The following is a 23,481-nucleotide window of genomic DNA, read 5'->3' as shown; positions in this document are numbered from 1 at the left end:
TATATGGTTTAGTGGAAAATTGCATTCTGAGGATACTTAAATTCATTAACTGGGGAAAGAAACTACTTGTTTCCACAGAAGGATAATTGTTATTTGGATTTTTAAATTCATTAACCAGGTAAAGGATCACACTGTTTCCACAAAAGGATAACTGTCCACTTGTCCTTAAATTCATGGTTTTAGCAACCACAAATACATCAAAACTGGTACCCCACTACCCCAATGAAAACAGTGAATGTACAGTTGGTTATCAACAGTTTATACAATTTAATTAATTAATACTTACAGCAGCTTTCAGAGCAAAGAAACATGGCTTGCCTGGTTCTGTGGCAACCATTTTTCTGTGCCAACGCCGTCTGCGGACCATGTCCATTTTTCGCTCAATGGCATGAAACTTCATGTTGAATAGGGGTGCATACTCCCATCCCTCAGTTGCAGCCTGCATGGTTTTCTCCTAAGTGGCATACAAATTAATGTAATTAGTGACACTTTTCATCACAGCACTAATACACTGTTAGAACCAAAAACTTCTACTTACCAGTAGTTCCAGTAACTTTGAAAAGCTTATAGTCCTGTATATTATTACGAGTGTTGTTGTTCACTTTATTTTATTAACTAGATATACTTGTCTGTGATAAATGACTTAAATAGAAACAAAATTCTAATACAGGGAACAGCTGATGCTTAAAGATCCAAACAGCACAAGTGCTATACAGCATTTCCACAAGAAATTCTCTTTTAATTAAATTATACAATTGACTAAATGATCTCTTTGTACACTTTGAAACACTGAAAAACTTGGAAAATATACATGAAATTGTACATGAAGGGCATGATTTCACAAGCTTTCCTTGTGTAATTTTGAAATCACCCAGTGTTAAGCATGACTTATTACATCAAACAAGATATAAAAGCCATATTTAGTTTGACTCACAACTTTTAGATATGTACTCAGGTCTTTTTAAAACAGATATACTTTGGTGTTTACTTAAATTTAATAGGCATGTAAAGTTTGTATCCTGAGCAATCTAGAGAAGACATAAGTCCCTCCCTGATACCCTACTTATGTAAAGACTCGTACAGAAACTACTTTATCATTCAGCAATGTTTCAGTTTTTATACTACCTAAGCAACACTTTCTTTCCATAGTAACATACAAATACCTTGAACCTCTCTATGCAATTTGCTTAACATGTGTACCAAGCGAAAAAAGAAAGTGTTGTTTCATAGCTGGCCGGCACAGAACAGGAAGAATTCCAGTTATCTCCCTTATTTTGGCACAACCATTTAAAAAAATTTGACCGTTAATTTAGATAACCTAATTCAAATCCCAATTAATTTGTCACCCTTTGTGTCAACTATCCAAGAAATACCTCTGCGCATTGCATTATTCAATGCCCAGTCAGTAGGACCACCAGAAAAGCGCACAGAAATAGTTAATTTTACCAACGATGAAAATGTTGACATATTTTTCTTGAAAGAAACATGGCTAAAAACATCAGGCAATGAGCCCAAGTGTGCAGATGTAACACTCACTGGTTACTCCATCAAGTCGTTCCCCCATAATTCTCGCGGAGGTGGAATTGCTGTCATCACAAAGAACTCCATGATAAAACGTCTTAACTACACCACAACATTCAATTTTGACCACACATCGTTTGAACTAGTCCAAACCACACTCACACTGGAGCAAAGGTCAGTCCATTTTTTCTGCCTATACCGCCCTCCTCCTAGGAGAAAAAACAAGCTGGCTGACTCTCTCTTTTTGGAGCAGTTTCCGAATCTCCTGGACTATGGAAATTTGATAGGTGGCAACCTGATTATTCTTGGAGATTTCAGCTTTCACTTTGACTGTCCCGGAAACTCAAATACATCAAAACTCATAGATTCCATTAATGTTTTCAACCTCAAACAGTCAGTTAACCAACCCACCCATAAATATGGTCACATTTTAGACTGGATTCTTCATCGACTGATGATAACATTCTACGGTCCTCCCTGGTATCCCATGACCTTGCATCAGATCACCTCTGCATTGTATGCCATCTTGACATATCAGTCCCTAACCCTCCACCTTTATCTGCTACTAAGAGAAACCTCCGTATGCACGACATCCAAGCTAACCTAACAACTTGCTTACCTCCTACCGCAGAACAACTCGATAACTGCCTGCATTCATTGCTTGACAAACATGCCCCAGCTACCAAGTGCAGAGTATCAATTCAAAAGTGTTCTCCATGGTATAGCAGTGTTAGGGACCAGCTTCGCACTGTCAAAAGAGACCGCCGTAAAGCTGAGAGGCTCTGTCTTTCCACCAGACTCACTATTCATAAGCAAATCTATGAAGTCGCTAAGAAGAATGTCACAAATATAGTCCATGCAGTGAAATCAGCCCACTACACTACTAAGATCATGGAAAGTTCCAGCTGCAAAGCACTCTTCAAGATTACTAACAAGCTAATGTCAAGGAACAAATCAACACCACTTCCAACTACCTTCTCTCCAGTCAACCTTCCGGACATGTTTGCAAATTTCTTCCGTGACAAAGTACAAACCATTAGAGATAAGCTCGACACCACAATTTCAATTGACTCGTCGTCACCATACAGTTGGGATACAGAATTTGAGCGGCAACTATTAGCAGCATTTGAACCTGTCTCAATGGATTTCGTACGTACAATCCTGATGAAGAGTGCACCAAAGTCATGTGAACTTGATCCAATTCCAACATCACTGCTGCTTGAGTGCTTAGATCCAGTATTGCCTTCACTAACTGATGTTATTAATACCTCTCTCTCATCTGGGGAATTCCCATCATTTTTCAAAACTGCCATTGTAAAGCCTCTGCTGAAGAAACCAACACTAGACCATAACGATTTAAAAAACTACCGCCCAGTTTCTAATCTCCCATTCATTTCAAAAATCTTAGAAAAGGTTGTTCTATCCCAGCTTGCATCTCATCTAAATTCAAACAGTCTTTTTAACAATGTACAATCTGCATATCGCCCTTCCCACAGTACTGAAACTACTCTTCTAAAAGTAGTTAATGACATTCTCTCTGCATTGGATAGCGGAAAGATTACAGTCCTCACCCTCCATGATTTGTCTGCAGCATTTGACACAATAGACCATGATATATTACTTCACCATCTCCAGCATGTATCTGGCATTCATGATACAGCCTTACTGTGGTTCAAGTCCTACTTGGTCAACAGGACACAAATTGTATCTGCAAATGGAATACACTCCAGCCCAGTTGATCTATGTTGTGGTGTTCCACAGGGGTCTGTTCTTGAACCTGTTCTCTTCATTCTGTACACTCAGTCCCTCTCAAGTGTGATAGATCATCATCCAGTGTCTCACCAATTGTACACTGATGACACCCAAATATACAAATCTAACCACCCAACTGAAGTTGATGTTACCATCCAAGGTGTAGAGAGGTGCATTTCCGATGTGAAATCATGGATGACTTGTAACAAGCTGCAGATGAATGATGATAAAACTGAGGCCATTCTGATCACAACACAAAGACTTTCTCATTCACCTCAAACAATAAATATCAGCAACGCCAACATTAAATTCACACAATCAGTACAAAACCTAAGTGTTACTTTGGACAGTACTCTCACATTGCACCAACATGTCATGAACATATGCAAGGCTGCATATCTTGAGCTGAGACGCATCAGCTCAATTCGCAAATATCTTTCAGTTGATGCCACTAAAACACTTGTGTGTTCATTAGTACTTTCAAGACTGGACTATTGTAACTCAATTCTGTCTGGTTCATCTCAATATCTAATCCAGAAACTTCAAAAAGTTCAAAACACAGCTGCTCGGATCATACTTAGAGTACCACGATCAGAGTACACCTCCCCGCTGCTCTGTACCCTACAATGGCTATCCATTTGATCCAGAATCAAACACAAAATTCACTGTCGGACTCTAGTCCAACATACCTATCTGACCTCACCCATGTGTACACACCAGCAAGATACTTACGCTCCTCTTCTGACAATCATATACTCATTATTCCCACTATAAAAACAAAGTCATATGGACAGCGTTCTTTTGCATACCAGGGCCCAGCAACGTGGAATGAATTGCCCACTGAACTTAGACACAAAGACACAGTGATCACATTCAAGAGGGCTCTCAAAACTCACTTATTTCGACAGCAAGAACAAACTTAAAAACCTAATTATGTTTCCTACCTGAAATATTCTCAGCATGTGTTTTATTTTTTAATGTTTTTCTAATTTCACATTGTTTGATTTTGTAATAATATTATTGTTTCTTATCTTATAGGTGTTGTCTAATGTTGTGAAGTGCTTAGAGCTTCTAAAGATTAGGCGCTATACAAAGTCCTCATTATTATTATTATTATTGAAATATCTTGAAAAACTTGAGACTTGTGCTCCAGAAACAGACTGATACTGAGATAGCAATATCCCCTGCAATGCCCTACATCAGTTCTTCCTATACTATGGGCTGTGGAGTTAACCCAAGGAGTACACAAATGCACATAGCTTTGCAGCCCTAAAAGTACAACTATTAGCATGTTTGAGTTTTGCAAAATTTCTTTAAGTTAAGAGGGGGTCCTCATACTTGAAAAAGTTGTGAACCACTGCCCTGTACTAGGAATTGAATAAAAGGAAGACTACGTTGCCACCCTGCCAAATGTAAAGAGGTAATATTGTCTATATCTATAGTGTGTGTTTAACTTTTCTCCATGAGGGTAGATTGTATTTTAAGATAATGATCATTTGTAAGCAATAATGAGGTTGTTTAATTTGGTCTTAGTTCTAGACCCAGCATGATTATGTCCTTACAAGGTTCTAAAAGAAGAGCCACTTTGCAGCATCAGTAATTTTCCATAGGGATGATTGAGTTAATGCAAAATAGGTTTTGGTCAGGCAGAGCTGTATTGTGACATAGATCAAGTGGAGACGTATTGCAACATAGTTCATATAGGAATTTATTGTGAGATAGAGCCATGAGGATGTATATAAGAAGGAAGACGTAAGCAGTTTATTTGTTCCTATTCCTATCTTGATATCAATCTTTTAGTTGTGTTCAGTTATAATTTGAGAGGATTTATTTAAATTATTCATTGGAATTACAAAGTCATCACTGACTTGATTTTTGGACTAAATCATTATTTTGGGATTATAGTAAATTAATTCAAGGACATTCTGAATTATATCATTGTGATACATCAAGACTGTTGACACAGTAACACAGTCAAGGCTAATGACACATCAGCACATTCAATACTGGAATTCATTCAGAATACTATACCTTGGACTTGTGACTGAACGTTTATGATCATCTGGGACTTAATTCATAATATGTTTATGATCATCTGGGACTTAATTCATAATACTGTAAGTTCATTTTTAATTTTCACTTTGTACTTTAACAAATAAATTATTTGTTAAACTTTACTAAACTTGTTGGTTTCTCTTTTTTTAAGTTTAAGACCACAGCATTTTAACAGAAAATTGGGTGGTGCTGGTACTGGGAATTCTAGGATTCTTCTGACAGTTGGAAAATGATGTGCTTAAAAGCCATCTACCACACATACATTTATAATCTACCACTCTTGAAAATTGTTTGACTTTTTTTATTTTATTTAACAATATATTTTTTTTATTCTATCCACACAATACACAAACTAGTTTACTGGGAACTGGAGCTGTTTCATAAGTGCAACAACCTGTGCAATAATGCAAACTGAGTAATCTGATTAAAACCAACATAAAAATAAAAAGATGTGTGTGTATGTGTGTGTGTGTGATTTGGATTCTGAAAGTAGCTTTAACAATGTTTCAGTCATATCACTATGATGTCTGCAGTGAGGAAGTTTACAGTGATGTCTAGCACTGGGTTATCATGTCGCAGATATGTAGCATGATGTCCCACCCAGTCACATTATCCTGACACCAGGCTGACCAGTTCTAACACTAATGCTGAGCGCCTAGCAAGGGAGCTGTTAGTATCATTTTTATAAGTCTTTGGTATGACTCGGCTGGGGTTCAAACCCCGCAATCTCCTGCATCCAAGGTGGATACTCTAACCACTAGGTCACCAGAGCAGTAAATAAAAAGCTGCAAGCTGATTACCATTCTGTTGCAATTCTGAGAGTTCAGGCCCAAAGGCAAGATATTTATTGAACTGTTATAAGTAATTATGGGATCAAAAGGTGGCCCATAATTACTTATGAATCTTAAAATTCAGCTGACCTTTGATGAAGATGAGACAAAAAAGTAGAAACCAACCACAAATTACTTTTGGCAGAAACATTGACATGATGTATTTTAAATTTTTTGTCTTAATTGTTATTGTGCTTTTCAAGATGTTCTTTAAGGGATATTTAACAGCAGCTCTAATCTGTTGTCATTTCCTGTCAAAATGCTCCAATATATGCTTTCTGCCACAACAAATAAAAACACCAGCTTAGAAATATTACAACAAATTCAAGAATGCTTGGAGATCATAGCATAAGTGACTGCAGGTGAATAGCTAAGGTCCCAAGTCAACATTGTGTATTTCATGCAAAGTAGATTTCAAACTAGTATATGCTAACTTTACTTTGCTATTGGTCCAACAGAAAAACTGATCCACCTTGGACTGAAAAAGCTAACATAGATTTAGTCCACTGGTTAGAAGATGCATGTATAATGTAAAGAAAAATAATGATATTGCTTTCATTTTTCAATACTAAGCATAACTGAAAAAGTGACTATACCACAGGTGAAAAATTTTATAATTTAAAAAAAAAATCATTCTTTTTTTACTTACTCACCCTAAATTAGGTAATTTTACTAGCGAAATGCAAATAGAATGCACAGTGACACAAAACATTAAATATAAATAAAAACTTTAATTAAATGCAAATGTGAATGGAATGCAAACAGAACGCAAATGGAACACAAATGAAATTCAAAACAAAATGCAGATTTGGTAAATTAACCCTTCTGTTATGATACTAGGTATTTGTTATTCACTTCAGTAGTCAAGCATATCTGGAACAAGAAATAGCACTGCTAAGTATACCTTCTGTTTCTTGGCTCTCTGATCTTCAACCAGGTTCCGTGTTCTGACCCAGCGACGACGGCGACAAAGATGGTACGTTCTTTCCACAGCTCCATAGCCTCCCATGGTGGCCTCAATACAATACTCCCATCCTGTAAATATTCCATTGTATATTACTATTTACAAGGATTTTAAATGGGGTGAATGGGAATTTCCAACGTGCTAAAATGCTATTAACCACTTTATCCTGACTTCAATGTAATAAAAAATCCTCCAGACCAGCAACACACATTAACAGCATTAACTATCATTGATGCAGAGAAAATGTAGAGGCTTTTTCGGTGAACTGTACTGAATCTAATATTTTAAAAAATCTGGACATCATCAAAACCTCATGAAACAGGCATGTATGGTCAATAGTATATAAAGCCTCCAGTCTCATCAAAACATAATTTCACATATTACTTGCCACATTTCAAATGAAGTGAGTTGTTTGGAGAAAATTTACTACAAAAGGGGATAATATTTAATATTAGTTTCAATGTCTTTTGGCTCCATGTATGGGATGTTATGACCCTCCTAAATTATGTATTTCCCACCAAAACCAAACTCACAAAAACTCTACAGAGCTTCTTATCTCTGAATTTAAAAGACAATTAATTAATTAAAAGACAAGGACATAATTAGAGAATCAATGCTGTGCATGTACTATAAATTATGCTCAGAATTTTTTTAAAATCATAAATAAGTCCCATTTCCAATGTAAAAATAACTTTTAAGGACAAGTAAAATGCATTTCCAAAAGCTGGTGGCTTTGAAAGGAGTCCTATCCAGTGGGTTTTACCTTCCTCATCTACAGCTCTGTTGCGGTCTATCTGCCACTCATCCTCCCATTTCCAGCACTCGGGGAGAGGGATTTCTGCCTTAGAGGGCATAGGGTCACCTTTCTAGAATGGAAGTAAGACTTCTCTAGTCATATGATGAAAGTATCAGCTCTGAGCATAAGAGAATATGATGCATTAGGCAGGATCAAAATAATTAACATAAACTGTGAAAAATGGTCCACCTCTTGAATGACCCCACACACCCCAACCATTGGCCCTACACTTTTATACAGCCAGAACAGAAGTGCTTGGCATCGACAGGTCGAAAAGTATCCCCTCTTGGACCACCAACCCTCTAACATGGACAGTAGCCAGATTAGTGCAAAAACTATCAAATTTACCCCTCAGGAGTGGATGCATAATGAAGTTTACATACAGAAATCTCACAAATATTTGTTTGTTTGTTAACTCAATATAATGACATCTGTTCCAACATGACAAAGAAGTACATAACTTTCAATCCATACAAACTAGCAAGTAATCCAATTATCCTTACTGCTATGTGTTCCTTGGTGTCAGGTTTTGTCACTTTCACAATTACTGGCTATTATTACATTGGATGATAATTATCAAGATGACAAAAGCAAACAGCATAAAAGCAGAGTAATTTTCAACACAAGTCAGTGTGATGGCTTGTTACCATGAAGCAAAAATGGTCTCTTAGCCTTTTAGTCTTCATAAATTATCACTACATACAGTGAGGTGATTTCTAATTTATGCTGTATGCTGGTTACAAAAACTGCCAACATGACAATCCAAAATTAATTGTAAGCAGCAACAAATCCAGACAACACAAATGCCATGGCCAATACTTTAACTGAGAAAAAAAACTTTGTTCACAATGCCAAGGCAAAACCCTACCTCAAAAAGGGGACATAACAACACAACAAACCTGACTGGGTCTTCATGATATTTGGCTACACTTATTTTGATTTCAATCATCAAGTCCTATGCTATTTTGAAACAAGGTACCTAATGCTAAAACAAACTATAGCTTTTGGCAAAATTCCCAGTTAACTACAATTTGTGCCGTACAACCTTAAGAGAAGAACTTGCTTATTACATGTAAACAAAACTGTTGATGCAAGAGCAGACAGAACAAAGTCAAACAATGGGCGAGAACATAATCAAATTTTAACAATTTTAAACAAATTTTAACAATTTTAATCAAATTTTAACATGTTAATCAAATTTTAATAATTTTAATTTTAACATAAAAAGGTGGAAATAAAAAAGGAACAACGGTTTTAAATGCCAATCCAAGACATGACATTACTTTCAATCCCTGAAGTCCTTCAAAGGTTTTGAGTGGAAACAAAACTCATGAACATACATTACATAAGAAAATGGGTAACACTAAAGGCCCCATCCACAGAAAATGGTGGAAAATACATAACTTTGTTAAATTTTAGACAACATTTGACCTGCCCTCCTCAAAAAGAATGTCAGGCACATATCCATTTGTCAGCTTGCATACCAAATTACATTTTATGATAAAAATGAGATAGATGTCTTGTTGGCAAAAAGTGAACTGATGACTGACAGACAATGTGAATATTACAGAGCTACTGAATTTGCTTCAGGACTTTAATGAACAATAACTTTCAAAGTTGTTTGATTTCACAAAGTTGCAAAACATGCATTAAAACCTATTACTGGAGCTACATTCATTATTTCCTAATACTTACAACGTCAGCCCAAGGCTTAGTTGAAGCCATCCAGTTGGTGCCTGGAATACGCATCTGACACTCGTATACATCATCCATGAAGGTTTTATGTCCAGCATCAACATCGTACAACATACTAGAAGAAAAAAGGTGATTTGCTCTCAAATGACCATTCGTTAACAACATAACTTTTTCTTTATGACCAAAATTTAAAACAAGTATTTGTTTGTTTGTTTGGTGTTTAACAGCATATCAACACCTGAATGTTTCTTGCCCAGAGACACAAAAAACTGAAACCCAATAATTCTAGCTATCAAGTCCATAAACCACAGCTCCCTTTTACAAAAAAAGAATTACCAAACAATCTCCTCTCATAATCAAAGTTACTGAAAGATTTCTTTTCCATATTTTTGGCTCTATTTTCAACACTTGAAGCAGATAATGAGTATGCTGGAACAACTCTTCAACTGAATTTGAAAGATGTTAAATGTAAGATTATCTCCCCCAACTGAACTTTAAAGTAAAAAAATCAACAAATTAAACAATATTTTAGCCTCAAGAATAATCCCGTATCAAAACTAATTACACCACAAAGATACAGTACATAACATCTAGTTGAAGTACATTCAATATAAAACAAAATTATCTCCACCAAACTGAATTTTGAAGTATAAAAATTAATAAATTAAACAACATTTCATCCTAAAGAATAATCCCATATCAAAACTAATCACAGTACAAAGATACAGTACATATATAACAATGAAACAAGTCCTTTCAATGCAAACAGGCATGTTGTATACACTTTTGGTTGCGAACAGATATGACACATAACTACCTTTGACAAAACTTAATATGGTCTCTTTAAAATATTTACTATTCGTGATTCTAAAATTATCTGTTCCAACTATACTGGCATTTATAAGAGACATCAACAGGCATTTCGCCTTAGCAATAAGAACTATAGATCAGGATGAGAAGGTCTTGAGTTCTGCCTTAAACAGTTGCTGTACCTTATGCAAGGCAATTGACTTTCTTCCTCCAGGTAGTAATCCAGCTGTAAATCTATAACCTGCATCCGACAGGGTGTTAACCTGTGATGGACTGAGGTCCAATCTAGGAGTTGTCATGGTTTTTATCACATCTTGCAATGGAATCTTATATGCCATTATAGTTCAAGGTTTGTAGCAGTAAAATAACCATTAAATGAAAACTTATTAGCAATAGTAGTGGTAACTGTAAATTGTCAACTGACACTAACACTACCTTCCATTTCAGTAGTTCAGGAGTTTTATGTGTCATTTCTAAGGCAATGGCTGTGAAGACCCAAATACACATAGATAACAAATAATCTGTTTACTTCCCTATAGACTCTTTGAATTAGTTTACTGATATTATTTCAACCATATGGAAGACATAGATAAAAAATGAATTTTTTCAACAAAAGACATCAACCTTTGTGACTAACCTGAGCTCAGGGCTGATGTACCAATCTCCATCCCATCTCCAGCCTTCTGGTGGAATAAAACCATCCTTTACAAGCTTGACCTACAATAAGAACACAACATGAGAATAATGTCCTCCTCTTCTGAGCAATGCAAATCCAAATGAAATGGAAACCCAGCCACATCCAGTGAATCCATCTTAACTAACACATTTACCATACTAAGAATTATGGCTTATCTCTTTTTACTTCACTGCAATTATTTATTCAAAGTAATGATTTTAAATTCTTTAAAAGGTACATGTAAAATAAAATATAAAAGAACAAAATGTTAATAAAAACTTAAATTACAGAGTCAAAATTTTTATTATAAACTGCATTATTTTAAATAACACAATATTTCTGTCTGGTAAACTTCTTAACTGAGTCCATATATGAAAAATATATCATGTAAGGTGGAAGTTGATACTCAACAAGGTGTTCCAGTCAGTTCATACTGGCAAGTTATGCATTCAGGTGAGGTTCACCCTTCAGGAGGTGTGCATAAGTAAGGTATGTGTGACCTATATGCAAGTGGCATAATACCACCTCATGCCTATATGTTCTAAATGATGGCCCACCACATTTCTGTGATGTGTTCTATACAAGGAACACCACATACCAACATCATTTCTGTCATGAGGAACATCACTCCCTAGTGACAGAATGTAGCTCATTTTAATAAGTACATACTGACAAATTGATAAAGAATGTCCCCATCATATGTATACAAGGAACACCACTCTCCAATGAAGGATACATATCATCTTTGTGACTTGTTATGTAAAAGGAACATCACTCTCCACTGACAGATTTGGGAGGATATAGACCATAATGAGTGAACAGTGATGATGCGATAAAAAAAATGTCCCTGGCAAGTTGGATATACATCCTCTTTCCCAAAATGGTCAGACTGAATATTGTTGAAGTAAACTCCAATTCCAAGACTGATTCAATTAATAAAGTGGCAACAAGACACCAGGCATGCATGGTATTAAGTTCCAAGAAAATCTTATGTTCTAGATGAGTGTAGCCAATCACTTCCCTAAAGCAGGATATAATGGGATTGTCATACATGTGCCTAGGAGGGGATAATTTTAAAAGTTTTTAACAAACAAAGATATGTGTGCTCTTACTGTTGTCTATTTCTATATATCCCCATATCTTTATCTATATAAATGGTGCGTACATACATGCAAACTTACAATTAAGTAACATGTATGTCAGTGTTCATTCCAGGAATGGAAAAGTGGAGCCCAAGTGTACCAACTGGGTCAAAACAGGTGTTCACTTACTCAAGATAATTCAAATACATATAATTACTACTCAGACCGGTCTTCAGTTATCTTTATAGGAATATGAATTCTTCATAACTGAGTATGATCAATCCACTCTAGAACTTACACTATACACTTTACAACACTTTTTTTTCTTCGCTGTACATTAACTTTGGAAATGAATGCATCTGTGTTTTTGCTGAAGCATCTCTTTATGTTTTCTATCCATGATCACCATCAATGTCCTAATTAAAATCAGTAAGAAAATGACGTGGATCCTGGTATACTTCTTTTGTAATGAGCACATGTTATTATGTTAGCCAACTTGAGGTGTGTTCAATTTGATCAGTTTTAAACAAAACAATCTTCTCTCTTTATTTTCTGAGATCCTTCTAATGTGCCCTATGAGTGCCATGAAGGCAACAACAAATATTTTAAAAAATATAGGAATAATGATGAGCTAATACCACCAACTGAATACCACAGGACTTAAATATACAAATTAGCCAATATTAATAATTTATACAAAACAAAAGCCAGATCCAGTTAACACTTTTTTTATAAACTGTACACTGCCTTAACAGACAGACTGCTGCTACTGATGAATCTTTTGGTTCATTCTGTCAGTGAGTGATTCAGCACTTACTGAATGGGCATGATAGGACTGCACATATAGTGACAGCTGAACTGTGAAACTCCCTGACATAATGTTATCATTAATTCCTGAGTAATGTTTCTTCAACAGCAGAAACTGAAGAAGCCCAGCAAAGACTGGGTTGTTAAACATAAATTAAGGATGCCTGGGAGAACCATGTGGACTTGACACAATGGTATAAGGTTGAAGATGCAACAGAGCATGGAAATTAGATTTCTGGGTGAATAAAAAGGAATGACAAATTTTTGGTATGAATGTAAACAAAACAATGCATCAACTGTTTACAAGCTACAACATTTACTTGCTGACAATGACATGTTTGGGGAGAGACACAAGAAGGGTCATGAAGCAGGCAAAGAACGATGCATTGTATCTGCTGCAAACCACATATAAAAAAAAATTAGAACGTAAACATTACACAAGACATACATTCAATTAAAGTTAGTTGTATGTATAAAATTGTCAAGCACTGAATCTGCCTATAAGAACAGCTCAGAAAGAAAGACTACGGAGTTTGTAGCATTGCGAAGAGTATCTGATACCCATATGTTGAACCTGAAATAGCCAAGATGAGGGACACTGATAACTGAAACTCCAAAAGTCTGACACAGGATTGGTATTATGATACCTACTGGTACTTAATACATGTGCCATGGGAAGTGGGTATAAGCATGTGGGCATTAATGGTTTTAGACCTTTAAGAAGCTATAATGCAAGGGGTAAGAAAGTGAAACTGTGAATACACAGAACTAACAATGGCCTAAAGGAAGTGATGGGAACAAAAAGACCACAGAACACTGTGACTGTAATGAAGGCTGCCTGCTGTTATAAAAGTAAGGGCAAAGTAAGGGCATATAATATAAGGGACTGAGATGCAAATGACATTGACAACACAGTGAGAAGTCTGATGATTGGATTATGGCATATAATGTATCTACATGATTAAATCACAGATCCCATTCTGTAAGTCAAGTGACTAATGTTTAGAATGGTGCTCTCCAAGCTGGAAATGTACAAGTTTCAAATGCAGGTGGAAGGTCTAACATCTCGACTCAGTTTTACAGTACAGCGACTATTACTCACAATAGTGCCATCCTAACTGGAAAGGTAATGATGACCTTTAGAAGTCACCAGTCACATTTACACATAATTTTTTCTGCTTGAATTACACAAAACTATACTCAGCAATGCAAGGAAAAATATTAAAAAAGAGGTAAGACAATACTGCTATACAACAAAGTGCACAAGGATCCTGTCAAATACACCTATGCTAAGTATACTGTCACAATTATGATGAAGGAATAACATGAGTAAAATGTGGGCAAAAAGTAAGAAGAGTATGAACTTGCTTGCCAATATATGGTATTTTAAGCCAGACATACAGCCAAGGGAATAAAAAGCCCATGATATCTGCAACATAATGGAATCATTAGAAGGGTCAGTTGGGAAACTCCCTAGAGAATTAAATTTAGAACTGCATGATAATTTGTTATGCACAAATATGAGGTATATGTAATGCATAAACAGTATGAATTTGAAGGGCCACCATGTGGTCCAGGTATATGTCTAGAGCTACAATTATTATGCAGAAACTTCTTCCAGTCATTGACATTCGACCTTTTAACACCAAACTCAACAAATTTTTCTTACCCAACATGCAAGTCTTCTGCAAACCTTGGTGTACAAGAACTTTTCTGCACTGAAACCATTTCCTTCTTTCAGTTAGTAACCTTGACCTTTGCCCTTTTTGCTTCTTCCTTATCCGTAAGTGTAAGTCATTCACAGAAGTCTGGTTATTGTAGCTGGTGCAGTTATTATGCAGAAATTGAACAGGAGCAGATAAATGTACAGACAGAAATACAAAATCATAACATATAGCAGGTAAATAAAATGTGTACTTTATCCTGGGTTTATGACAACAAAAACATACAAGATAAATGGGCAAGTAAATCTTATCTAAATGTAAAGAGTTAAGCCCCTTTGTGCAAATTACCTTTCCCTGACTGTCTGACCATTTGGGGCGAGTAAGTGGTCCCTTGGTGGTCCAGTTCCCAAGTATACTGATCTGGTTCTCATACTGAAGTAATACAAAAAGCAATCATATAATGACTATCACAATATCAAAATAAATATGAATTTCCTGAGAATATTTTCAACAATGTAAGCTTCAATTAAATATCTTTTAAAATAACTGACCAATTTTTTGTTGTTGTTGAAACTTGATTAATGTGAAAGGGATAAGACATGTTCAACTTTGACAAAAACAATATATGTACATATAATCTGAAAAATTAAGACTATTGGAAGACTTCGGCCTGACAGGAAAATGTGTAGTTTTAATTACTATGACAAGATCTACTCATTATATAAACTTTCACTTTCATTATTATACGCAATTTTTTACATGTCAGATTAAAAACAGTTAAACAACTACAAAGACACATCCATTTACATGCAAACATTTCTATTTCACAGATATACAAAAAATCAAATAATACTGATATCATTATTAATTACATTGCAAATTAGGTGTAGTTGGAGATAGTCTAGTCGTGTTTAACTTGATTTATTTGACAAACACTTTTACTATTTTCCTGACTGCTCTGGTGGCCTAAGTTATTAGAGTCTCAGATGCAGGAGGTCACAGGTTCAAACACCAACCAAGTCATACCAAAGACTTATTAAAAAAATGGTACTAGCCGCTGCCTTGCTTGCTGCTCAGCATTAATAGGTCAGTATTAGGACTGGTTGGCCTGGTGTCAGGATAATGTGACTGGGTGGGACATGGTGCTACATGTCTGTGGCATGATGCCTCAGTGCTAGACATCACTAAAAACTGCCATAATGCAGACATTATAGCAATATGACTGAAAAATTGTTAAAGTGACATTAAAAATCCAAATCACACACACACAATTTCCTACAACCATTTCATAAAATGAATCGTCTTTATCTGACAATAAGTTTATCCATCCCTGTACTGGCACAGAGATTTAGAACTAGTCTGATATACCAAGCTGAATGACATAAGAAGCAACTGACCCCATAATGATATTCACACAAAGAAGCTCGTGAACTTTTTAAAAATGGTTTCAAGACTTTTACCCCTTTGCCATTATTTTGGTACTGTTTTGGGGGATGTCAAAACTTGCTTGGTACTACACTGCCATGGCTGCATTTAACCCCACATACATATCACCTTAATACAACTTTTGTAATAGTGTACCTACCGTCTCTGCAAATACAGCCAGCTCTCCCTCAGACTGCATACGGTGCCACTCATTCTCATCATTCTGCAAACCCAACCAGAGTTTGAGCCGCAGCAGTGCAGGCACTTTCCAGTGCTCCTTGTCAGCCTTCTCACCTGGATTCTGCACCAAGATATCAAGAATCTTACAAGAGCTGACTGAGTAGAATAATTTCTTAAAATTTTTGTGGAATACCAGTTTTCATGGATTTCATAATTGCTAGTGACCACAGATTTAAAAACCAAATGAATACTGGCACTTCTGTGGAAACAATTGGGCCAATGTCCATTTTACTAATTTAGGTAAAACAAATAACAGGTCATTTTTTACAAAGTCAAGAAAATTGATTCCCAAGAAAATAAAACGAATTCACAGTAGTTGTACAAGTTTTATAACATTTCATAAGAAATGAGCACAAAAATAAAAATAGATGATCTCAAGTAAGTATTGATTTAATGCTGAATTTATTAAACTATTTGAACAATGTCCAGCTTTTGCAAGCTATGGCGAGAAAAAGCTGGACATTATTCAATATTTTTGTAGGTTTAATACTGAATCATTACCCATTTATAATCAGTAACAAATAGTCAACCTGGATGTAATCAAAGATTATATATTTAACATCTAAATATGATCATTAAGAAAATAAGTTCCGACTACAGTAATTATACCCTGCAACTCAATATTCTTTTTTGCAATCTTATATCATTACATCTGAGCATTTGATCATTTAAAATTTGAAATCTGAACTTTTCATAGCTGACATATAGCAAAACCACCCACATACACACCCACCTACCTACTGCAACAGGGCATAAAAGACATAAAAGAACAAATAAGAACATTCTTTCTTAATATATCAAAGTAGAGCTAAAAGTATTCATTTTCTTTTTTATTCATTGACTTTAAAATCTGTTTAAATTCTATTATCATTGTCCACCCCTGAAACTAAGATTCCCCTAGGTGAAACTCACAGACTATGAGTAACCTCTGAGTGACAACCAGCAATGCATAGTTCATGCATCAATAATTACCTTGATTAGCAACTACAGATGAGGCCTCCCATGAAAAGCATGCAGCATGCAGTCCACTCACCAAATCAACATACTCACTGATATGTACAATACACAGTTACCTTGCTAACATAATCCAAGTTATTAATATGGAAATTATACCAATGAATCAATGAATGAACATATTTATTCCAACTTCCAACTGCAATGGTTAGAAAGGGCCTTCTTAGTTGGCTTCGATGCATACAGTCCAGCATGGCTGAATCAATGTAATCATGAACAAAAATACTTAACTCATGTCACTGAAGTATAAAATGTACGTCACAGTGAAATTATCTTTACTTTAAAGGTGAAGTAGTAACAGAGATACATCCAATTATCAAGTTTCATGATTGGAACATAAACAGCACCTAAAAATTGATTTAACACACAATTCTAAGAAAGTCACAAATCGTGAAATATAGTCAGACACCTTCCAGCAAAATAAATGTAGAACTCATCAAGATGCACCTGCTCACCAAGTTTCATGCCTCTAGATTGATTACTATGCATATAATATACTGAAAACTTGTAGTAATGAGCAAAATGCAAAACCTAAATGAAAGGCAATAAAAGATTATATATATAGGTCACAATGAACCTCTTATTGTTTCAAGGATGTTGTAGTAAAAGAAGGACACAAGTCAGTGAAGCAAAAAATATTGCCAATATAGACCTACTACTTAAATGAGGAAGTAGTACTCATCAAGATGCCTCTCCAAGATTCATGATTCTATAAAGGACAGTATGCATGGATCATGCCAGTAACCTATGCATTCATGGGTTAAATACAATAAATGAACAAAAGTCATTAAAAAGTGAAATATAGATGCCAGTAACCTTTTTGTATGGGTATAGTACTAATAGAGATGTATACAATCAACCAGTTAAATAATTTAAGCATGAACGGTACAACATCAAATTCAACCCACAATCTATTATTTCAACTGAATGTACTTGAACACATGCCACAAACTATATAATTTCCATTGTATTTACTTTAACACATTTCACAAACTATATAATTCCCTCTGTATTTACTTGAACACATCACAAATTATACAATTTCCAATGCATTTACTTGAACATGTCACAAAGTATATAATTTCCATTGTATTTAGTTGAACACAAGCAACAAAATGCTGGAGAGTTTAGAAAATATTCATACATGCAAAATGTTTGGATAAAAAAAAAGATAATCTTTACCAGTATACTCAAAATGTCAAATAAAAGAATCAGACTTTATATATGTGGGTAATAAACATGATCACTACCTTATTATATATCATATATTCAATTTTCCAAGTACAATTTCAGGTAAAATTCTATGTGACATGCTAACACTGCACAAATAGTCCCATTGTATAACAAAGTCATCATCATAACACAAACAATGAAAGGGGAACAGGATATTACCACCATGTGCTCTAAGACTGACATGCATTACTTGCCCTACTCCACACTGATATTACTGGCACAACACAAACATGATATCCTTGTCACAACACAAACATGGAGAGGGGTATATGCTGCCAGTATTTAATGTATTTAATGTCTGAACATCAAAATAAATTTGCTTTACACATGCTCAATGAATTTACTGAAACCTGATTCGAGTTATGTCACACACATGCTAACTGATAAAAATCGAAGAAAAAAATATCAGGAATCCAGGGTCTATTCTAGATAAGAAAATGTCAGAGGTAAATTCCCCCTTTCATATGACAAAAAGGTGGGATTCAAAACATTGGACAGATTTAATGAAAACATAAATGTAGGGCTTTGAGTGCAAACTCAGCAATCATGTGTCCTAGTCTAGACCCTGCAGTCTTTTAGAAAATATAATATAAACCTGGAATTTCTTCAGGGGCTGAAAAGTTATTTGAAGAATATTTTTCATTAAATAACAAGAAATATACATTTGATACAAAAAGATACATATTACATTTATAATATATTCATTACCTATATTAGAAAATGTACACAAGAAGTCAGTAAATTGATAGCTTCCATAATTCTGAATGTTTTTATCAGTTTATATATGCAGACTCGGCACATTTGACTTTCCATCTTGCTTCTCCATTATGAACCATATCTATGATACTAAACTTTTCTCTTATGTTTACAAATGGTAATGATGAATTACTTATTAATCTCTATACTTTAATGACATGAATTACATAACATTTGAAACAGTGTTTGATTGGTCAAAGCCTGCTCCATAACATGACCATGGCATGGCTAACTAATTTTCATATACATGTATTTTTCTCATACATGAAAAAAAAAAAATCTGCTTAAAACTAAAAAAGAAAACCTGTAAAAAGTTTATAAACATTTTAGGGAAGAGATCGCATACAAATTCTAATAAAAGACAATCATGTCATGACCCCTGAAATTTCATATACATGTGTTTTTCTCGTACATGAAAAATATTTGTTTCTTAAAAGTACACAAAACAATGTAAAAGTTTATTCAGGAATTGTGATGGGCTTCTAATGTTGCAAACTGCAATTGTTTATCCTTACTGGCAACAAAATATACTATTTGGAAATTCTTTTTTGTGACAACACTGTTGGCTGTTTAAACTCATATAAAATCTTTGGTTTGAATTGAAGAAAATCAAGGCACCCGGAATGGAAGCTGCAAACATGGATATAAAATGCACTGGAATCTATCTATTGTTAGATAAACAAATCCTTTGTTCATATTTACCAACCATTTTAATAGTGCATTGTCACATGATAATGCACTTATGCTGACATCTGACCAGAGTACTTAATGCCCTGATATACTCGCATAGTAATTTCCTACCAGAGTAGCAACAATCAACCAACCTTCAAAGTCAGGAACAGGAATGCCTACAATCAACCAAACAACAGCTAGTTCTTCCTTTTCTTTTTAAATGTACCCAGAAAAAATAGTTTTGCTTAACTTTCAAAGAAAACCAATTACCTCTGAAGCACTGATCCTTCTATACATACTAAGCAAACAAAAAGAACTTTCAGTCTCAGTCTATGTTCTATGATTATTTGATGTTGCTGCTGTAATACCAAATGGTGCATTTGTTCGTTTCTCCAAAGAGACACACACACATGGCAATTTCGGAGTTATATGCATCATTTTCTTCAGCTAAATGACTTGGTTGGTTATAACATGGTTCAGTACATAACAGGGTCAGGTTCTATGGACCCTAACCATCAAATTATAGTGGGTCATACTGTACCTTGTGTAAAAAGTTTGATGTCTGAACAGCTTCAACCATAACTGTTTTTACATGTCAAAAGCAAAAACCACTGATCTCTACCAGAGTAAACTGCACTTTGTTAAATTATTTTAGTATGTGAATGAGTCAATGTAATTTCACACGATGCAAAAAATGATGTGTTTTACTCAAATAGTAAAAATGATTCATGATAATTTCACATGACAAAAAGAATGACGTGTTTTACTCAAGCAGTAAAAATGATGTACTTTTACTATATGAGTAAAACACATCCTTTTGTGCATCATGTGAAATTACATTGAATCATTATCCCTTGTCTTTGTACTGTGTAAGGTCATTTACTTGTATTCACATTTATATTACATTATTAGATTTGTGTGGATTGTGTTAATTTTGTCTAATATTTGGATCTTATACATGCAAGCATTAATCATAATTCTTTCTTCATTTGAGTTATTTATCAATAAACATTGTATCTGTATCAAAATCAAAAGTGTTCAGTTATATATACAAAATCCAACCTGGTTATCTTGTTACACATACCTTCAGCAGTAGGGACTGCACCCTACCACACTGTCTACCAATGTAGTTGGGGTTCCTGGAGTACAGAACTTCATTGGCTGGGATTCTATAGTAAGCAATTCTCTTCTCTCCACTCAACATCCATATTATCACATCTGGCATACTGTTCTGGGGCTGAAATTTGTACCATATGATTTATAACCTGATTAGTCTTTTAAACTAGAAATGTGTCCACTTTACAAAGCAAGATAAAAATGTGTCTGGCTCGCATCAATGCTATTTACAGATGTGTAAGTCCCTGTCAGAGGAAAATAGTATTATTAGCCTGAAACAAGTGCACCCTGAATGACACAGTATCTGCCTGCTGCATTAAACAGTCCCTATGAAGGTACTAGAATAGCACAGATAACTTGATATTACTGACCAACAGGTTGTCAGTGACCTCAGCTTTTGGTCAAGATATGTAATCCTGAATTAAACTGAATTAGCAGAACCCATTATTTTCTTATTCAATTTACCACAACTACGACTGCTGATCTTTAAACAGCAGAATCTATAGGTTTCTTTATTACCCTATGTGAAAGCCATCAACAAAGTTTGGACAGAGAACTTACATTAGAACAAAAGTTCTTCTGCAAAACCAATGTTTTTTTAAACACAATGATCTTGATCTTTCACACTTTTACCCCAAAATCAAGACAAGTACAAACCATCTTCAAGCATTTTTTGACATGGTGACATCTGACATAAGAATCAAAATCTGACAAAAGTGATCAAGGTGTGATTTGCAGTTAAAAATATAAATGATTCCACTACAATCAGAATAACTGTCACATCTGTATTCACAATGCATACAATAAATGCATTAAACTGACAATTAAGAGTCAAAAGTGCTCAGGCTAGTTAGCTACTACTTTTGCACTGTTTGTTGTCAGTTTATTGCACTATATATACGTATGATAAATGAATTGCATGTACCTGTCCCTACTCTAGGCATATTTTAAAACCTTTTTTGCAAGACCACTCCTTCTGCCAATAAAGTATTGTCTTTCGAAAAAGGTTTCTCTCAAAATAGGTCATTATATTACATATCAAATTAATCCATGAATTATAACACTTCAATAATCAAAATCTACCTCAATACACATATTCTTAAGCATCTGCAGATAGTTTTCCACTTCATTCAGTGCCTCATTAATGTCTGTGGCATTCTCACTGAGGTGTGTGGCCATCTCAATGATGCTCTCCAGTTCACCACAACGATACTGCTTCAGATTTCGATCCAGATCAGTAGCAATGTGTTGACCAGGTTGAGCCTCTGGAAGGGGCTTCCTGTAAGAAAGAAAAAAAGTGTCAAGTTAGTAAGCAGTCTGAGCCTCAGGAAAGGGCTTCCTGTAAGAAGATACAAATCATTGTCATGTTGGTAACCAGGCTGAGTTCTGAAAGGGACTTCCTGTAAGAAAAAAGAAATCAATGTCATTTTGCTAATCAGACTGAGCCTCAGGAAAGGATTTTCTATAGGTGAAAACAAATTAATGTAGTGTTTCATAAGCACAAGATATTCATTAAGTAAGCTTGATTATAACTTAATTCAGCAAAATTATGATCATAAAACAGCAATATTGCTCCTGAATACCTATATTGCTAATAAGTAAATCATATAACTTTGTTGTAATTGTAGTTTTTCAGCCAATCCTAGCAAAAACATGATTAATTGGCAGAATTCATCTAATGAAGAGAGCCAAAGTGTGATCATAACAGGTGTATGTTATTTGCATGAAAACCCAGATAAATATCTTTCAATTGTACAAGTCTCAGATGTTTCAGACAATACTATAACAATATAGAAGAAATCAAAGTCTAACACTTATTGCCCTCCAACATTAGAGTCATTTGTCCTTACAAAGTTTCAGCTTTCAAGAAATTTCTTATGGAATTCAATTCCTCCCCTAAATTTAACTTGACTCTCATTTCTGGTTTTATGTGTTTACATATTTGTTTATTAAGGAAATCAGATCTCTGTTAATTGTAATAGATATCATGAATTTAAGTATGGTACTGGAGTAAAGAAATCAGAAGTATGTTATTAAATATCTACTTATCAGTGAAACATCATAGAGTTTATAAATTATAAATGATGCCACATATAATCTGACTGGGAGCATGTGCTTGTGAGACTTGTCAAAGCAACTAAATTTTTCTTTTAGTTAAAAATGTTAATAAGGCAAGAGTGGAAGTTATCTCAGTATGTTACCTGAATTTGTTGTACATCATTTCATAAAACAATTGCAATTCAGTTCCATGTTAATCCTATTCTTAACCTCACGCCAATCATTATAATGGGATATACCAAGTATACAACTATCTCCAAACTAACTCCAGGTGTTATGTATATCTATATGTTTGTCTGTTACTTTTCATGATTC

The 23,481-nt window shown here is 34.8% G+C and overlaps 1 protein-coding gene across 9 annotated transcripts in view; it reads right to left on the bottom strand.

The window, feature by feature from the left end:
* Window positions 1-23,481, bottom strand: part of LOC149795016 (myoferlin-like) — a 220,311-nt gene that overhangs the window by 84,955 nt on the left and 111,875 nt on the right. For 5 of the 9 annotated variants that reach the window (XM_089964682.1, XM_089964681.1, XM_089964683.1 and 2 more), the window contains exons 21-30: window positions 22,192-22,387; window positions 21,077-21,229; window positions 19,160-19,177; window positions 16,238-16,378; window positions 15,001-15,084; window positions 11,061-11,140; window positions 9,614-9,728; window positions 7,886-7,988; window positions 7,063-7,193; window positions 287-454 (exon numbers count right to left, since the gene is read on the bottom strand). In XM_089964682.1, the coding sequence (XP_089820808.1) occupies window positions 287-454; window positions 7,063-7,193; window positions 7,886-7,988; window positions 9,614-9,728; window positions 11,061-11,140; window positions 15,001-15,084; window positions 16,238-16,378; window positions 19,160-19,177; window positions 21,077-21,229; window positions 22,192-22,387 (1,189 nt within the window). The remainder of the gene's footprint in view (window positions 1-286; window positions 455-7,062; window positions 7,194-7,885; window positions 7,989-9,613; window positions 9,729-11,060; window positions 11,141-15,000; window positions 15,085-16,237; window positions 16,379-19,159; window positions 19,178-21,076; window positions 21,230-22,191; window positions 22,388-23,481) is intronic. The other 4 variants (XM_089964684.1, XM_089964687.1, XM_089964689.1 and 1 more) reach the window with 1 other exon arrangement.

The sequence above is a fragment of the Sinohyriopsis cumingii genome, chromosome 7 (assembly GCF_028554795.1).
Source record: "Sinohyriopsis cumingii isolate HCF-2022 chromosome 7, ASM2855479v2, whole genome shotgun sequence".
Lineage (NCBI taxonomy): Eukaryota > Metazoa > Mollusca > Bivalvia > Unionida > Unionidae > Sinohyriopsis > Sinohyriopsis cumingii.
Note: the sequence above shows the minus strand (reverse complement) of the source record. Positions and strands in the feature narration are given on the sequence as shown.